This window comes from Lycorma delicatula, chromosome 6 (genome assembly GCF_047948215.1).
Source record: "Lycorma delicatula isolate Av1 chromosome 6, ASM4794821v1, whole genome shotgun sequence".
In the NCBI taxonomy this organism is placed as follows: Eukaryota; Metazoa; Arthropoda; class Insecta; order Hemiptera; family Fulgoridae; genus Lycorma; species Lycorma delicatula.
This window is the reverse complement of record NC_134460.1, coordinates 145,087,284-145,106,408: the sequence shown is the minus strand read 5'-3', so window position 1 is coordinate 145,106,408 and position 19,125 is coordinate 145,087,284. Positions and strand designations below refer to the sequence as shown.

Below are 19,125 nucleotides of genomic sequence, written 5' to 3'. Positions count from 1 at the left end.
TTTAAAAACTGAACTTTTATAAATGCAAGTTCTTGTTAATTAATATGTTTACTTTTGTTTTTTAAGTTTTACTCAGACTTATGAAGGTGTCGGTTCTCCAGTAGTTACTGATGGTACTGTTCCATTAATCTATCAGCTATCCTATTTGCATTATGTAACAAGTGGAGTATTGATTGGATTTTTTGTGGGAATAACAGTGGATTTAATAGTTGGATTGCAAGACCTTAATTCACTCGATCCTGACTTAATCATGCCACAACTACAACGATATGTACTTGAAAAACAGAAAACTTTTTCAAAAGATCCTGTTAAAAACGATTATACTTTAGTTAAACTAAAAAGTGATAATGCAGATGAAGAAAATAGTTAATATTTTACACTGTAATTTTTATATAGTGTCGGTAGAAACTCCTGTCAAAAAGAAGCATTCTTAAGAGTGGATTTCTGGTGATAATTTTTTCTTTTACAGTAAGGTACTTTTTTCTTTTTCTGTTTTATTTATCATACTTGGTGCAAATAGTATGAAATAATACAGACTATATTTTACAATTTTTCCTTGTTCCTTTAATTTTATATATTGACTTTTTAAAATGTTGTTTTTAAATAGTGTGTTATCTAATTTTAAGAATTGCTTATGCAAGTGTTCTTTAAAAACTATAGTATTGGTAAAACTCAGTTCTTATTGTATAAATAGTTAATACAATTAATAAAAAAAAACATTAAAATAATAAATTTTTCTTTTTTAAATAAATTTTTTATACCTCTGGTCATAGTTAATTATATACATTTTCATTCTCTGATATAAATTGATGAAAATTAAGAGTATTAATTAGTAGCAATGTCTACATGTGAAAATGTGTCAGTTCTGTTTTCAAAACAAAGAATTTAATTTTATTAGATTTCAATGAAAAGATCATATTTATTACCTACACCATTTATTTAAACATTGAATCAATTTTCATCCCTTTTATTAGAATTGCATTGAAAATTTCTTCCGGAAGATAAATTCATCAATTATTTAATATAAATTTTATATTTCTTTCTTTTTGTTTTAGAGTTTTGGTACAAAAAAATGTTTGGTTTGGTTTAACATATATTGTTTGTTTGTACATATACTCTTATGATGTGTGAACAGAAATACATGATGCAGCACACAAAATTATGTTTTCTTTTCCCATAAAAAAAAAAATAAAAAAGATTATATAAATTAGTATACAATAACGATACAACCTGACATCTTGATGGTGGTGAGGTGAGGTGGGGCTCTGTCTTGTTGCATGTAAAAAGGTTCATCACCATATGGGTTTTGGATGGCAGGCAAAATCCTTGTCAGAAGCATATCAAGGTACACTGTGCCAGTTACAGTAACCTCGAAGAAGAAGGGACCAATCAAACCATGCACTGATAGAACACACCACACAGCAACCAGTGGTATATTCACTGCCCTGTCCACCTGAGCGTGAGGATTTTCAGGAGCCCAGTAAACAATTGTGATGGTTCACAATACCATTAAGTTTGAATTGTGCCTAGACAGTCTACACAAACTTCTTTGCAAATTCCTCATCCTCGCCAACCATGTGCTGAAACCATTCACTCTACACCATCCTTTGATCTGGGTCGTCCTCATTCATCGCGTGTAGTAGTCTTAGAATGTACACTTTCCACTTTGTACTCTTCAGAATGTGTCTTACACTTGACTGGCTCACTCCACTTTCAGGCGCTTTCTGGTTCACTGATTTTTGTGGTGATCAGGTGAAATGTTGCAACACTGATATAACCAACGTAGATAACAAAAGACCATAGATAAAACAAATTTGCACAAGAAGTTTTTTTTCAGTGGTCTGATCAAAATTGGTTTTCGTGATATCTCCCAACCCTGAATGAATTTTGAAAAACTGGAATGGTAAATCCAGTAACCTTAAATACTTTATACAAGTATAACATTTTTATTAGTTTTAATGAAGTTATCTGGATAATTTTATTCCTAAAACACACACTCATGTAATTGTATATGTATTACTAGCTTCCTTGTCACTGCTTCCCTCATGCTATAAGGTTGTTGGTATTTTCGGTCCCAATTTTTATATATATAAAATAAAATTTGCATGTACATAAATTATCATTGTTAAGAACTCATAACTATTAGGGCTATTAACATTAGTGAAAAAGGCTGAAACAATGAACGCATCAGAGATCCAGTTGGTGGAGCCCAACTGGGCTAGTACATAATAAATTAATAATTGTCTTAAACCTATTTTTGATTATTTTTTTTTTCAAATGATATATTCTACACATATAATGTTATTTAATCTAATACAAAATTAGTAGTAAATGGTTTTTAATTGTATAATATAAATTATAACTTATTATATTTTAATTCTTATATTAACATAGTTTATATGAAATAAAAATAAAAAATAAACCTTTTATAAAAACTGATAGTGGAATGTTTAGCTTTCATGTTTTAATGTGGTTTATTTTCGAAAGTTTTTGTCAGCAGAGAAGAATCAACCCCTCAAGCCACGGAGAGAACCAGTGCAAGTACAGACAGATCCAACCCACCCGAGCCGCTCCAGGATGGAGAGGACCCGACTCATCAGAGCTACTCCGGGCAGTAAAGCACCAGTCATGTACTAGTCACTTCAGGATGAATGTGTGTGTGTGTGTGGGATGTATGTATGTATGTGAGTGAGTGGGTGGGTGAGAGTGCGCGTGTGTGTGAGTGAGTGAGGGTGTATATTTGTGTGAGTGAATGTGTGTGTGTGTGTGTGTGTGTGTGTGTGTGAGGATATGATCTTCCTGAACGACCCCAGGGCAGAGTCTGTTCTGTAGTCGGTCGGGTGGGCCGTTTCCTCTGTTCCTGGGGTGGATCGGGTGTGCCTTTTCTTCTCCAATTCTGGAGTCACGCTGTATGTGCTGTTTCTTCTCCTTTTCTGGAGTTGCTCGTGTGGGTCACATTCAGCATAACATGAATGATGTAAATTAAGAGCGAATTATTACATTTACTTACTAAGAAATGAAGTAATTAAGAAATATGAGATATATCATTCAAATTTGATCGTTATAAGTCAGTTTATTTATATTAAAACATAACTGATGAACCCCGCATTAAAAAATTTGTTGTAGATCAAGTTTCTAATATAAAACCTATCAGAATTAAAAAATGGATTAAAAATAGTTCTTTTCTTTAACATAGAAACTTATTTACCTCCAGGTTTTTTGTTATTAATTTTTTTCTAAACATCTACTCCAAATTTCAAGTAGTTGGAGGAAACTGGATTTATTTTTCCACATAACCCCCTACTTTATCCCAGCATTTAACTAATTCCTGGAAGGCTTCAGCATAGAAAAATTTATCAGTATGTCTGAAACATTCTAGAACAACCTGCTTCACTTGTCACTATGGAAATGTCATCCTTTGTGACACACCAGGCAGTTTCTTCCAAAGATTCTTACGCATATCATGCAAAACAAGACAGTTCATTACTGCCATAAGACGTACTACTTAAAATAAATAAAAAACATGCAAATATGAGAATAAAACAAAATTAAATTATAATGTTAACTAAATTTGTATTATTTTTTCTTTGAACCATAAAATTTCATACTTTCACGTAATGAAATATCCATACGTAGAATAATTAGAATATAAATATCACATTTATATTTGCCTTGAGGTACATAATGCCCACGTTTAGAACATAACACGGCGGGAACAGCTGTACATATGTACTATTCATATTGCTGGCTAATGGAGATCTGAGTGTTTTTCTCTCGGACATGGAATTTTCTTTGGCCTTGTTCCACCTAAGGGCCGTAATACAAGGACTGGATTTTCGGCCACCTGCAGATATGAAAAACCTTAATGACTAAGGAAATGGATTCATACCACTTTTAGAGAGTGGTGGCCAGGGTTGAAGTAATTGCAGATGTAACGGAGGCTTTTCTGCTGTCCACATGCCCCCCCTCGCGATGGCAAGCATGTAGCTTAGGTGCCCATATATGTCGGTGCATGGGAGCCCTGAAAAATTCGATGTGTAAGGGCCTGGAGTCAATGCAGAGATTGCACATCCGCTCTCTGCCAGGACATATGCCGGGTCCACCGGAGTACCGGATCGGACCTCCAAGGTTTGTAGCACTGGAATGGGGTTTTACCCCGGCGGCTAGCCTTGCGACAGATGGAATTAAAGTATCATGCAAATTGAACAATCTCCAAACGTGACAGAGGGTTCATGAAAACACCTTCATTTAAAACCAGCCGTTTCACCTAAGGTGAAACGGAGAAGTTTTGAAACAAGAAGTATTGAAAATGAGGCTAAGGGTATGCAGAGAGCTCTATTCAAGAGTAATGAACCCAAGCCAATGTATCTGGTAATTACGAGAGCTGATGGAAATTTTTCGAGAGTCAGTCCTTTCCTTATTGCTCGAGAAATAAGTAAATATGCTGTAGGCCCAGTTAAAGAGATCAAGAAAATATACAATGGTCTTTTTGTAAAGACTATTAATTACGCACAGTTGCAGAAGATCCTAGGACTTAAAAATAACAGCGAATTTGCTATATATATCGATCCGCACAGCACACTCAATACATCAAAGGGTGTGGTCCGTCGGGATCTGCTAAATTGTACAGAGCAGGAAATTATTGAGGAACTGACACCACAAGGAGTGATAGTGCCGCAGGTTGAAAATGAAAAGGAACGGCGAAGTTCTACCTTTTGCTTCTCATGTCCTCCTCACCTTTAATAGACCAGTTCTGCCGGAGAAAGTACCGGCGGGAATCCACAAATTGGATGTGCGAGCTTTTTTTACCATAACCAATGCGGTGCTTCAAGTGCCAACATTTTGGCCACACCGCTGCTCGATGAGAGAGACCGCAAATATGCTTGTGTGGTGAAGAGGTTCATGAAGGGGAGCTATGTAAGGATCCTCCCTCATGTGTAAACTGTAGAGGACAGGATTCGTGAAGGATTAAGAAACTGTCTTGTTTAAAAATATGAAGTAGCTGTGCAGGAAGTCAAAACCGCAGAAAGTTAGCGTAAAAACGAAAATGAAATCTCTCACTCGTAAAGAAATCACAAACCCTCGATAAAAATACAGCCTCCTGGTGAAAGCCAGAGGTCCAAGTTCGGTTGAGTGAAATATTGGCTGGTGATTCATGAAAAGTTTTCTATGGAGGCTCCCAAAAGTGTTTATGTCGATGATCTGGAAATTGTGTTTGCCAGCAACACTACAGCTATGATGAAGTACAAAATGCAACGAGCGATAAATGCCCTCAATGAAGTTGCGAGGGATAATGGTTTCAAATTTTTACCAGAGAAAACGTGCTGCGTACACTTCTATAGGAAGAGAATTCCTCACTGAAGTCCTGTTTTGACCATCAACGACCATCCAATAGAATACAAGGATAATGTGCGATTTTTAGGTCTGTTTCTGGTAAATCCTTTGCGTGGGGATTACATATACAGGACTTGAGTGGTAGATGCAAAAAAGCCCTAAACATTAAATGTTTATCCAACATCAAGTGGGGTTCAGGTAAAGAAATACTACTGAGGCTGTTTAAAGCACTGGTTCAATCGAAGCTAGACTACGGATGCATTGTATATCCGCTAGAAAGCCGTATTTACGATAATTAGACGTAATACATAACAGCGGATTAAGATATGCCACAGGCGCATTCCGTACAAGTCCGGCGACTAGTCTAATGTCAGAAGCCGGAATAATGCCACTGCATTATAGAAGAGAGATCCTATTGCTAAGATATGCGGCAAATGTGTGGGCCTTTTCTACCCATATAAATAATAAAACTTTCAGCAATCATCCTTTGGCTGCATTATATGAACATCGTGCTATATATTCCAGGCCAGTCGGAATGGTATTATGAATTGACAAGAAAATATGAAATTGCTTTACCAGAGACATTAACAATTTTTACAAGAGAAATACCGCCACGGCTTTTACCAGCGGTAAAAGCAAGACTGGATCTCTTTCGTGGAAAATAAAAGAGAAGCCTACAGTAATCATCCAACAGGAATTTTTATCAATCGTCAGTAGTTACGAAGAATACATTAAAATTAATACTGACGGTTCTGAAACCGAACATGGTGTTTGATGCTCCGTAAATGTAAATGGAGAAGCTCATTTTTGGAAACTGCCAGATATAGCAAGTGTTTATACCGCAGAATTTATTGTCATACAGCAAGCTTTTCGCTACTCGAAACATTACTGCGAAGAGAGTGTTAATATGTTCCGATTCTCTAAGTGCACTTATTGCAATTCGGAACAAGAACATTACGGAAGTCCTTATTGCAAACATCATGTCCATTTTGTACGTTTTCAATCAACGAGGACAGCGATGTGTATTTTTACGGACTCCAGGGCATGCTGGTATTGTAGGGAATAAAAGTGCAGACGAAGCTGCCATAAAGGCGGCAGTCTGTGATAACCTGAATATAATACCTGTACGAGTTGCAGATGTTAAAAATTGCCTAACCAATACTATAAGAAACCGGTGGAGTAATGATTGGAGAAGATTAAATACCAAACTAAACTCAGTTAAAACTTCTCCATATAAATGGAAGAGCGACGTAAAACTGCTCGCCGAGAACTGCTCGTCTGTGACCAGACTTAGAATCGGTAACACGCAAATAACAAATTCATATTTGTTAACCGGCGAAGCAAGACCAATGTTGTGCTCAAGCATCTAATGTAAGAGTATACCATATATGAGGACCTCAGAAAGAGGTTCGGGATAAGAAATAGTATTGTTGCTGATCTGCAAAATGGAAATGAAGAAAAACTAGTTGCGTATCTGCACGCCAGTGGGCTATTAAATCTTTAAGCAAATTCAACCTGTGTTAAGGGATTTCTAAGTGAGTAGTTAATTCTATGTATAAAAAGGGAGTCTTGAAACGTGGCACGTATAGGGCCGGGAGGTAGCCCTCTTGCCTAGGGCGCCCGGGCTTGCCTGCATGTAAGAGTGGGGGAGTCGGGGCGTATCCGATGATGGCGCCATGCCATCATCGGTTTGATGAAGCAAACTGCCATAGTTTGCTTCATCACAGTCAGTTCTCGAATCCACTAAGCAGTAGCAACTCTCAACCTCGAGATTTTCTGCCAAATCCTCCAACTGAATATCATCTAGACTTCCAAGACTGGGAGTGTAAAAGAGATGGTGTTAGTAAACTTAGGCCAGTCCATCTTTTTATGCAAGAAGCACTTCTGATGTACAGAGATATTAAACTTACATACATCACGTAATTATTTCCTAGTTCAAAAACAATAAGTCGTTGCTGGCTACATATTTGTTCATTAATTCGTTAGGGTAGAAAAAGCCTGAACTTTCAGATCTATGTCAAATCACAACTATAGTAGAAACAGCCTGGCAAAAAGATGAAATGAGAGAAACATTAACAGATGTAGATATCGGTCCACTATTAACTGAGAAAGAGATTGGGAAAGACCAAAATGGGAGATCAGCAATCGAAGCACAGTGCACAAAAGTTATTGGGCACGGATTGAATTCTCTGGTAATGAAAGATGTCGTCTGACACTGGGAATGGTACTCAGCAGATGGAAGACAGTGCGTACTGCAACTTGTTCTTCTAAACAGTAAAGTGAGGGAGGTTCTGGAAGAAATTCATGATGGAATGTCAGTAGGTCACTGCGGCATCAATAAAATGTTAATCAAGGTGCGATAATGGCTCTATTTATGAGACGACATTGGGAATTGGTACAAGCTGTGCAACATGTGAGGTTAGTCAAGAACCCAGACTGCAGATCCAAGACCTCATGCATCAATACAATGTGGGCAGCATCATTCAAGAACATCACTATTGATATAACTAGACCTTTCCTGTCACCGTCAAAGGAAGTAAGTATCTGATAGTAACCTTGGATTACTGGCAATAAAGTGCAGCCTTCTAGTTACAAAATGGCCAGAAGTTTACTCTTTATCAATCCAAGAACCATCATCGGTAGCAGACACTCTGGTAAATGAGTTTTTCTGCTGTTTCATGGTACTGAAAGAAAACAGTGACCAAGGTTGAAACTTTAAATATCATCTTTAGCAAGAGGTTTTCAAACATTTTGTTGTACAAAAACAACAAAACAACTGTCACTTTATCTGCAGTCAATGATGTAATAGAACACTATATCAACAGAGGAGCACCTATGAAAGGTCATCTCGGTTTTATGAAAGGTTTCCAACACTTTTTGGGACACCTGTACACTAAGTTGGTGGTAAATAAAAAAAAAGTGTTAAACCATGTATCTTACAGGGTTATGTTTGAAATTTGATATTTAAAAAAGTTTTTAATGTTTAAAAAAGAAGTGTCAGTTACAATAAAAATCAATGGATTTATTAAAATGTTTTAATAAAGTTAGAAATTGAAAAGGAAAACTCTTTATTATTACTATTATCATCATTGAACTGTTTCAAATTTAACAAGTTTTTTTTTTAACTGCTTCGATCATTTAACCAGCTCAGATATTGACTGATTTATTTAAAAGTAGTAAAAACTACAGAGAAAGAATGATTCATTTCAGTTAAAGCATCTGCAATTTATAAAAAATAAAGGAGAAAAAGAAGGAAAGTAAAGAGTCTGTCTTCTTAAATAAATATTTTAAATAGATTTTAATAACTATATTTTTACTTAATATTTATTTGATAAGGAACAAAAAAATATTGAGCAAGTAAAATTTAACAAAGAGTAAAACAAAATTACATCCATTATTGATAGATAATCCATATGACTAATGAAACAAGTAAAATCGTTCACCAATATGGTACTGTATGTTGATGTTTATTTTTATTTTATTATTTGATTTGAAATACTAAAAATTTAAAAACCTTTGATCAAATTTATCAATGATATGATATGTTAATTTAAAATATCCATCCCAGAAAAAATAAAGAATATGTGCAAGTAGCACTCACAAAGTAGACGTTCCAACATCATTGATGCAGTCAGTTAATTCTCTGTAGTATTAGTCTGACCTGCGCTAAGTTTATAATTGTATATGTAATAATGAAACTCAAAGTGCGGTTTTTAAATTTAGTAAACTTTTGGTTCAGTAATAATTTATAAGCAGACAATGAAAATACATGGTGGTGTGGTTATGAATAAATCAGATTCAAGAATTTTTCCTTCATCCTTTGATGAAGGGAAATCAAATGGTCACAAAAGAAAAATGTTCAATAACCCTTTCTTGTTATTGGAGAGAGAAAAATTTTGACAATGAAATTCACAGGAATAAAATAATATTTTATAAATGAATAATGTAGTTCATTCAGTAGTTTTCAAAAATTTTCAATAATATGGGTAAAATGAAAAGTTTGTGCCAGTTTGGTTTTTCTACTACTTTCTGAAGAAGACAAGAAAGAGTAAATGATAATAATCTCACATTTCTCTACCGATATAAGTGAGAGGTGATTTCTTATTATGTTGTAACTAATGAAATAAGGATTTATTATAAAGCTACTAAAATTAATTCAGATAATGTAGAACCAATTAGAAACTATTTAAACATAAACGAAATTGTTAGTGTAAGTTAAGTAATGATTATTTTGTGTATCTGAAAAACTTCTTTCTTACTGATTTTATGTCAAGCAGAATAAATGTACTTACTTAGTATTAAAGTATTTAACAGATTCCACTGAATGATCACAATAAACAATAAACATTGTTGTCAGGTGGCATTTATTTATGTTTGATCCAAAAGTAAAAGGAATTTTAAGTGATATCATTAAAGAACAAAAAAACTAGTAATGAAATACCAAGTTACGAAGTTACATTTTAATAACACTATCCAGAACATAAAATAACTAACAAATCTAGTACGGTAACCACCCATTACCGTTAGCAATATAAGGCGTTGAGCCCGTAACAAAATATCCCAACAGCTTTTTAATTTTAACCTATCCAGCCAAACAGGCGCCGCATAGAGCATAATTGCCTCGCAGACGCCCTTATACAAGATACTCATCGTCTTAAAATTAAGACCCTAATCAGGATTGACCATGCGTCGAATTCCGAAGAACGTATTACAGGCCTTCCTCGCGACGTATTGAAGGTGGTTCTTAAACTGCAATTTGTCATCAAGAAACCCCCGAGGTACTTTTGAACCTGAACATATCTAATACTTTGGCTTGACATCGATATGCGGACTCGTTGCTTCACAGAGGAACATCATCGTGGTCTTCTTCGGGCTAAACGTCATCTTTTGTTAATGACCCAATAGTTCAGGTATCCTACATGCTTGAGTGGCTCGGAATTCAACCCCCCCTCCGCGAACCACCTTCGACCAGCAGGAGTCCATCGTTGGCATAAGCCACGATTGTTGCCCATAAACAACGTGCAACCTCAGCCGCAGAAATGAAAAACCTCACCACCCACATCCAAACAATTTATACTTTTAGGAATATTTTACACAGTTTATTTAGTCAATTCTGATCGGAACATAAAAATACATTGTATGAGGTCATGTCAATATAAGGTAAATATAAAATCAAATAAGATAAAAACTAAATGTTTTTCTTTGTTTTAAAGTATGGGAATATGAAAATACCATTCACTTAAAATGGGGTTTTTCCTTATAAATTTATATATAGGCGTATGAATATAATTTTGCAGCTCGAAAATTTCCAAACCTACTGGATCAAATTCGTTGAAATTTAGATGAAGATTTGTTGAGTCGTTCTTGAGTTACGCTCGCTCTAAAGTTGAAAAAATTTGAGTGGGTCTATCAAAATAAAATAACTTAAAGTGTTCTGTGCAGAACTCCGCAAAAGTTTTTCTTTTAAAATTATAATTATTAAAAAATTCATCAACAGAGTAATATCGTTTCCGTAAAAGAAATGATGTAGTCAATAATCAAAACCGGTGTGATGTCGGGTAAATATTAAATATATAAATTTAACATTTAGTACAATTTACTAATACATTATTTTAATTTAACCATTAGCTGACCGATGGTACTCACAAGTACCAGATATATTTTTCCAGTATTCAGTTTTATACATTCAGTAAAGCATGCGAGGACCGATCGGTACTCACAAGTATCGTTTTAACGACTGAAAAACAGTAAAAAAACTGTGTTGGCAGCCCTGAAAAATGATCAAGTGGCTGTTAAAAATGTTGTTGCTATGGTTACCCATGATGTTGGTTTGGTTGACTTCTGTTTGTGTATTGTATAGTGAAATAATAAACATTAATATACGCTTAATTCTTAAAGTTTGGTTGATCAGTTGTCGTGAGAAACATAAAAAGAAAGGATTTATTGTTTATGTTGTTAGAAACTGTGCATTTTTGGAAGTGGACTTGTAAGTACCGACGGGCTCCTTGAGTGTTGCTTTAGGTTAGATTACCTAACCTAAAAACAGTTGTCAATATTTAGTGTGCTGATTGATATTTATTTTTTTGTTTTATCGTTAATTATTTATTTATTCAATATGGATACAATTGTGACTGATAGTGAAATTATTAATTATTTGGACGAATTAGATTTAGATAACAATTTTGAAACAGATGTTGAAGATGATGATGACAATGCTGTATGTGTAAATGTAAGTAATCCAAGTGAAAACAATGAAACTATCTTTGAGACTAGATAGAATACTAATAATATGTTTGACTTAGTTTTCGATGAAGAAATTACTAGAATTAGAGAGGTTATACCTGAGAGTATATCAGATAAAAATTATAAGACTAAAAAAGTTGACAGTAAATGCAGTGCTAATAAACTTAGGCCTAAAAGTAAAACTGTGAAAGAACCAACTCTAGAAGAAATACATAGAAAATGGCGTAAACAAGAAAAAGCAACTGTCATCAGATTATTCCTTGCCAACAGGTGTTGATTGCAATTTGTTTGCGCATTGCAATACGGGTACTGAGATTTTTATTGAGATCATTCGTGAAACTCTTGAAAATATTGTTTATCTAAGTAACCTTTATGCCACCCAGCGGCATAAAAATTTGAGCCTGTCACTAAAAGAACTCCATGTGTTTCTGGGTATAAATATGATCATGGGCTACAATATTTTACAGTCATGGAAGGACTACTGGAGTTGTAACCAAGATTTACATAACCCAGAGATACCAAATACAATGTCAAGAAATAGATTTGATGCTATTTTGTGTAACCTCCATGTTAATGACAATTCAATCATTCCCAATAACAACAAAGACAAACTTTTCAAAATTAGACCCATGATTCAAACACTAAATAACAAATTTGCAGTTTCATACGGTGGTACAAGGCAATTAACTGTTGATGAAACAATGATACGTTTTAAGGGTTGCACCAGTATGAAACAATACAACCCAATGAAGCCAATAAAGCGTGTATTCAAATTATGGACCATTGGTGATATGAAGGGCTATGTCAAAAAATTTAGAATATATCAGGGTAAAGACAATACATTGCAAGAAGAATTTGAAAATTTTTCATTGTGTGAACGTGTAGTTTTACATTTTTCAAAAGAAGAATGGGGAAAATCAATAATTATTATTTTCGATAATTTTTTCACAACATTGACCTTATTAGAAAAACTAAAAACTGAAAATACATTAGCTTGTGGAACAGTTAGAATGAATAGGAAGGGTGTACCATGTGATATGGTATATTATAATGAAATGGAAAGGGGTGATAGTTACTATAGAATTTCAAGTAGTGGTATAAGTTTTTACAAATGGAAAGATACTAAAGTAGTTGCCTTTGCTTCAAACTATCACGGTTCTGAAATTAGTAAAGTGAGCAGAAAATTCCATGATGGGAAAAAACGAGATGTCTCTGCTCCACTAGTAGCTGCAGACTACAATTCATATATTGGGGGGGAATTGATCTCGCTGATCGACTACATACAGTTTATGGAATTAAACGCAGGTGCAAGAAGTGGTGGCACAGATTATTTTGGGGTTTATTGAAAATTGCGTTCATTAATTCTTATTTAATATTCAGTGAAATAGATGGAAAAATTGCATTGATTGACTTCAGACGGTCAGTTGCACGAGGGCTCCTGACATACACTGAACCGAAAAAGGGTTCAATTAAACGTAGAAGTCTTGAGCAGCTTCCTGAACAGAATAAAAAGCACAGAGGTAAAAGTTTTTCTGTGCCTAAAGATGTTAGGGAGGGAAATTGTGTTGTCCACTGGCCAGTTTTTACAGACATTAGGAGACTGTGTGAAATATGTAGCATAAATGGCATTCAGTCTCGACCATATAGCAAGTGTAGCCATTGTGGAGTTCATTTATGTTGCAATGATAAAAAAAACTATTTTGTTGCTTTTCATAACATAAGTGAAAAGTAAGACTGTAAAAGTATGGTAATACTCTGAAAATAGTTATTACAAATGTATAGTTTGTGATAATGTATGGTTTTGGTGTTTATTGGCTGCTGTCAGAAGTGTTTCAAAACTTTTTTGTGTTAAAGTGTCATGTTGTTTATTTGATGTGTATCATGTATAGTACTATGGCTAAAATAATATCTAAATAATATTCTAAGCCTGAATAGTGATTTTCAATAAGCAGATAGTTGTTTCATGTGGTAAGAAATATTTTTCTAATACATTTATTAGCATAAGAACTTTTCCTATACATTTCATTTACAAAATTGTGTGTGTAACATAACATATTATGCTTAAAGAAAAGTTCTTTACACTACATGTAAAGATAATTTCTTAGTCCTTATAAGTTGGCTGAGTGATATGACCTTATAGCATCTCAGAGCCCAACAGTATTTATAAGTACCGGGCTTAAATTTCAGGTAATTTGTTAAAATTCTTAATTAAGTCATATCACTGCTTAAATTAGGTCCATCTAAAGAGATATTCATCAGTAAAATTTAAAAAACGTTATTTCATATCATGGTCAGCTAAGGGTTAATCATAGTTGTTTATATTATCTATTTTTATTAAAATAGATATAACAGAAAAAAAAGATTATTAAAAACGGGAACATAACTTTTTTAAAGAGATTTTCTTAAAATAGTGCTACAACCATTTTTAAACAAACATTCTTTAATTTGCTTTACAATAGATTTTACGTAACCTAAATTTGCCCAAAACATATCATCTAATCAATTCTGCTATATAGAGCTGCATTGATCGCAGTTTTATTTTTCCACTGATTTCTGTTTTTATAAAAATAAATATAAATTATATTATTTATGTAGCATAATAATGTATATAGTAAATTAAATTCATAAATAAATAAAATGATTAAATGTAGAGAATTTAGATTCAGTTAAGAAAAATAAATAAGTTAAAGGTATTATAACAACTATCTTGTTATCCACGTCAATCGGTTGCGTACGTCTTTTTCGCACTGAAATATAGAAATACTGGAATGGGCACTAGCGTTAGAAATCCATGCCAACAAAGATAGCTGATTTAGAGGAATACCTCTCTTTGTCTACAGTCCGTTCAAAAAGTTTGTGACGATCTCTCTCATCACAAATCACAAGTTATCTTTCATAATTCAAGTTATTGTAGAAAGTTTTTATAAAAACATTTGTATGATACAATGATTAACTCAACATTTATTTAATATTCATAAGCATTGAAAATTTTCTATTAATTAAATAGAATTATGAGATTTTATCACTTAATATTAACTACAATTAAATTTTAATCACTTTCTGAAGGGACGGTACGTTAGGTACAATGCGCAGGCACTACACTGTGCGACAATGAAAACTATACCTCTAAATCTATCTGTCTCACGTTTGTTTTCCGCTCACGTTGGACATAGGCAGTGCCCGTTCCAGTATTTCTATATTTCAGTGCTTTTTCGTCGCAATTACTGAACCGTTGATATCAAATCCGTCCTTACTTCGAAATAAAATTTAAGACTGATAAGGATTTTAAGGTAAAGTTAGAGTAAGCTTATTGAAAACAGCATACAATGATATGATTTTTGTTATATTTTTAATTAATTTGATAAAAATTAGTTTTTTCTGGGTTTTTTTGGGCCATACTTTCATGGTGACATTTTCTTATTTTTCTACTTTAGTAATGCAATTAGAAATTTTTATAAGTCATCATTTTCAGTTGTTTTAATGTATTGATTTTTATTGTAATTCTACAAAAAATGAAAAATTAGAATGAATAGAAAAATTTGAATTTTTCTATTTTTTCATGAATTAAAAAAAGGAACAATTTAATGAAATTTGTTACTATGTTAAGTAATGTAAAAATTGTTCATTGTAGGTTATTGAAACTTTACCTACAGTTTTATATTTATTTGACACGAAACTGAAAGTTTCGTGTACAGTTTAGTTGATAAAATGATTGCAGCAGAATGAAATTGGTTGCTACCTTACCATAATCCAAGGTTATTCATTGTAGACTGTTGAAATGTTACCTATAATTTTATATTAATTTATTTGATATGAAACTGAATATTTCATATTATTATATTTACAGTAGAGTTGTTAAAGTGATTGCAAAAGAGAGAGGTTATTATATAAAATCATATACAATTATAAAAATATTATAAAATCATTATTTGTTATAATTTCAAATTATGAGAAATGCCAGCAATGTTTATTTCATTAATTTTACGTAATCTTTTATGCAGAACATAGATTTATGTATTTATGAAGAATACATCGACAAATTGATAACGTTAAGTCAATTATTAAGAACGACTGGTAGAATTTATGCTTTTTTATAAGCAGTATATATAATGTCATAATAATCTGAATCAGATGCAAGTGGATACTTTCTTCTTTTTTTTTTGTTAATAAACAATGTAATTGGTAACAGGTATTGTTTCACATGTGACTGCGGTTGTCATTAGCTAGTATGGCGAGTGTTCCCCTCGCTTCCCGCAGATGGCGCGGTCACTGGTACACAACTGACCGTTAAAAAAACTGTTTTTAAAAAACCTGTTAAAAAAACCTCGCTGTCGCGGGTATGTGTCTGATGCGAAAAATAGATAAAAACAATCTTTAATGCGGGTTATATATCGTGCTAAATTTTGAGCTCAATCGGTGCAGAACATTTTGAGTTTTTGAAGCATACACAAACGAACTTAACATTTTTATATATAAAGATAAATAAATAATAAATTGGAAAGGGAGAATCCGTTCAAACCCGTTTACAAAAGATTTTACTTAAAATTTAAACCTAAACGGCCATTTATTTAGATTGTTAGCAATTTATCAAATCAAACAACAGAAGTACTTTTTATTTTTCCTATTTAGCCTACGGTAATTACCGTACAGATATTAATTCAGAGGATGAATGAAGATGATATGTATGAGTGTAAATGAAGTGTAGTCTTGTACAGTCTCAGTTCGACCATTGCTGAGATGTATGGTTAATTGAAATCCGACCACCAAAGAACACCGAGCGTTTGTATTTAATGTTATTATAATCGAAGACGTCTGTATTCGAACAGGATGTGTTTGAATTAACGAATACTATTTTCTTTAGAATCCCCTACATTCTGGTTGAGTTTTTAGAATGAAAGAGTTTTTAGCTTCTATTTGTCCATGCATAATACACGTGAACTATTCAGTAAGTTTTTTAATTGTTTATGGCATCGGTTAACCGTTCTCTATTGTAACTATTAGTTCTAAAAAAAAAAATAGTTTTATTTTTTGAAACCATAACTTAATAAGGATTGTTTCTATTTGTCCGTGAATAACGCGGGTATTGTATTTATGAAGTTTCGTTTCTGTTTATGGCCTCATTTGCTTTTGATTTGATTTATGTTTCTGTTTTAATGAGCGGTATTTTTTCTTAAAGATTAAATTCGCTTTAGTTGACTTCCAGTATTTCATAATTAAAAACAAAAACTATAAATTGTTTTAAAACTAAATATTAACAAAACTGAATTTACTGAACTGAACTGGCATAAGCATAGTGGTTGTAGGCGATTTGATGTAACCACTAAAAAAGATAGGCGTTTTCAAGAATAACGAGCATCCTGTGATAGGCTTACCAACGAAAGTGATGAGTTAAGCGATCTGTCATCGCCTTCATTTAACCAAATATTCACTAGCGTAGCAACATTCCAAGGCCTCCGAATTGCAGGAGTTTTTCAAACCCCAAAATCGGTACTTAACTCTATTGATCGCAGACTTTGTTCCCAGTAAAAGATTTTATGTGGACTTACATGACTTCCTTGTAAGCCTATTAAATTAAACACACCCATTTTTTGCTGCACTTCATTTAAACTTATTTCATTTGAAAGTGAGAAACGATCCTCTCCAATTTTTTAATAAAATGGTCAGTTACACCGTTATTAACATCAACTATTTATACCATTATTAATTCAACAATCTTACATGAAATATTAGGATACAGTAAAATTCCCTACATTACTCCTATTACTAGATCAGTATTATTTGTATCTTCGTAAGTTGCTGATTAACAAAGGTTTCAGATTTCTGGTACGTCGTATAAATAAAAGTTAATAATAATTAAACTATTCCGTTTAGTGAACTCCTCTATACCGGTTACAAATGTTAATTTCGACCTTGCGGTGTAAAATATTCAGTTTATATTATTGTATTATTTGGTGAATAATAAAAAATTTAACAGAAAATAAATTTAGATAAAATTAAACAGAAATTCCAGAATAATTAAATAAAATTAAACTACAAAATCGAAAAATAAATACGATTCTAAATTATAGTTTTCAATTAATATTAAATAATCAGGTGTTTCACCAAATCTATTACACATCCACCTACGTAATAATGCCTATTAAATTACAATTCTTAAAAAGTGCATAACATTTTATTTCACTAATAACTTCTGATTTAGTTTTTTTTTTATTGTTATTACTGATTATTATTTATCGTAAAAATTGTTTTACAATCAAGGGTGAATAATTATTAATAAATCAATATATTTAAATTAAAAAGAAGAGATTATATCTGATTCGAACCGATGTGCCTTCCTTTGTAAGATCCAACTATTTCATTAATTAAAATTTTATTTGGCTGTAACTCTGGAACCAGTGAAAATCAGTACCAGTTATAACATATCGTTGAAAAGCTCTCGATGGGGGCGTATTACTGCAGTTAAGAAAAAGTTCAAAATCCAATTTTTTTTTGATTTTAGTCTTTTTTGGACACTTTTGATTCAGTCGATTGAAATCAAAAGGGAAGGTGCACAACTAGATGTTACACAACCCTAAATCAAAAATTTCAATTTTGCGAGATACGAACATACGTACGTACAGACGTCTAAACTAAACTAGTTCCATTTTAATTCCATTTTGCCTAAACTAGTCAAAATGGAATCAGGAATGGTTAAAATAGATATTTCCGTTGATATCTGAAAGCCGAAATTCTTCGCGATCACAATACTTCCTCTACTTCGTACAAGAAAGTAAAAATATTTATTTTGGGACAAACAAATGCTTATTTGTGCCCTTTGTATCTCATCGGCTTTACATGTGTCTGACAAAAAAAAAGATTGGGACAGATAATGTAAAGCTACAAAATTAATGTATCCCTTTTGGTTATAAAACGATACGTTCTATACACCGCTTTAAATTGGCAGTAGCATGGTGTTACAAATACGGAAAACCTAACTACATAAAGAAAATTAAACTTATCTCTTTTCATATACTGTCAACTGCTTATGAATGTAAATGTTATTTAACTGAACATTGCAAAAAATGACTGATTTATCAGCATACGTACATTTTAAACTGTGGAATTTTAAACGTTAACAGAAATTAATTGTTTATCAGATAATAAATTTTTTAACAGGAAAAGTTTTATAAAAACTATTTTTTCTATATAAAAAAGACTCTTGAGTTTCTTATGATTTTCAATTCACCGGATAAGCTATATAGACTGGGGTACATAATTGCGCTGTGCTGACAAAGATGTTAATGGTGATTTAAAAATTGACGTATTTGTCGATTTGAAATATAAAAGCATCAGTTCACCATATTTATTATTATCGTAAAATTTGAGAGTTTAATTTTGTGCACCGGTTGGATATATACACATATATATACTTAGATGTAGCAATAACGAAACATTGCCGAATCAGCTAGTTTTTTATTTTTCAGCATCGCTTGTACGCTCGAACTAGGAAAGCTGTTCGTTGCCAGGAGTAGTCTTTACAGAAAATTTCGGGTCGTATTCGCCGAACTT

The 19,125-nt window shown here is 32.9% G+C and overlaps 2 protein-coding genes across 4 annotated transcripts in view; both read left to right on the top strand.

The window, feature by feature from the left end:
* LOC142327016 (sodium-coupled monocarboxylate transporter 1-like) overlaps window positions 1-645 on the top strand; it is a 61,385-nt gene extending 60,740 nt beyond the window's left edge. For all 3 annotated transcript variants that reach the window (XM_075369773.1, XM_075369772.1, XM_075369774.1), the window contains one exon: window positions 67-645. In XM_075369773.1, coding sequence (XP_075225888.1) covers window positions 67-370 — 304 coding nt within the window. In that variant the 3' untranslated portion in view covers window positions 371-645. The remainder of the gene's footprint in view (window positions 1-66) is intronic.
* A 14,094-nt stretch (window positions 646-14,739) lies between these two features.
* The window catches only part of LOC142327015 (sodium-coupled monocarboxylate transporter 1-like), a 93,362-nt gene continuing 88,976 nt past the window's right edge, over window positions 14,740-19,125 (top strand). The window contains exon 1 of the mRNA XM_075369771.1: window positions 14,740-14,867. The gene's annotated coding sequence lies outside the window, so the exon portion shown is untranslated. The remainder of the gene's footprint in view (window positions 14,868-19,125) is intronic.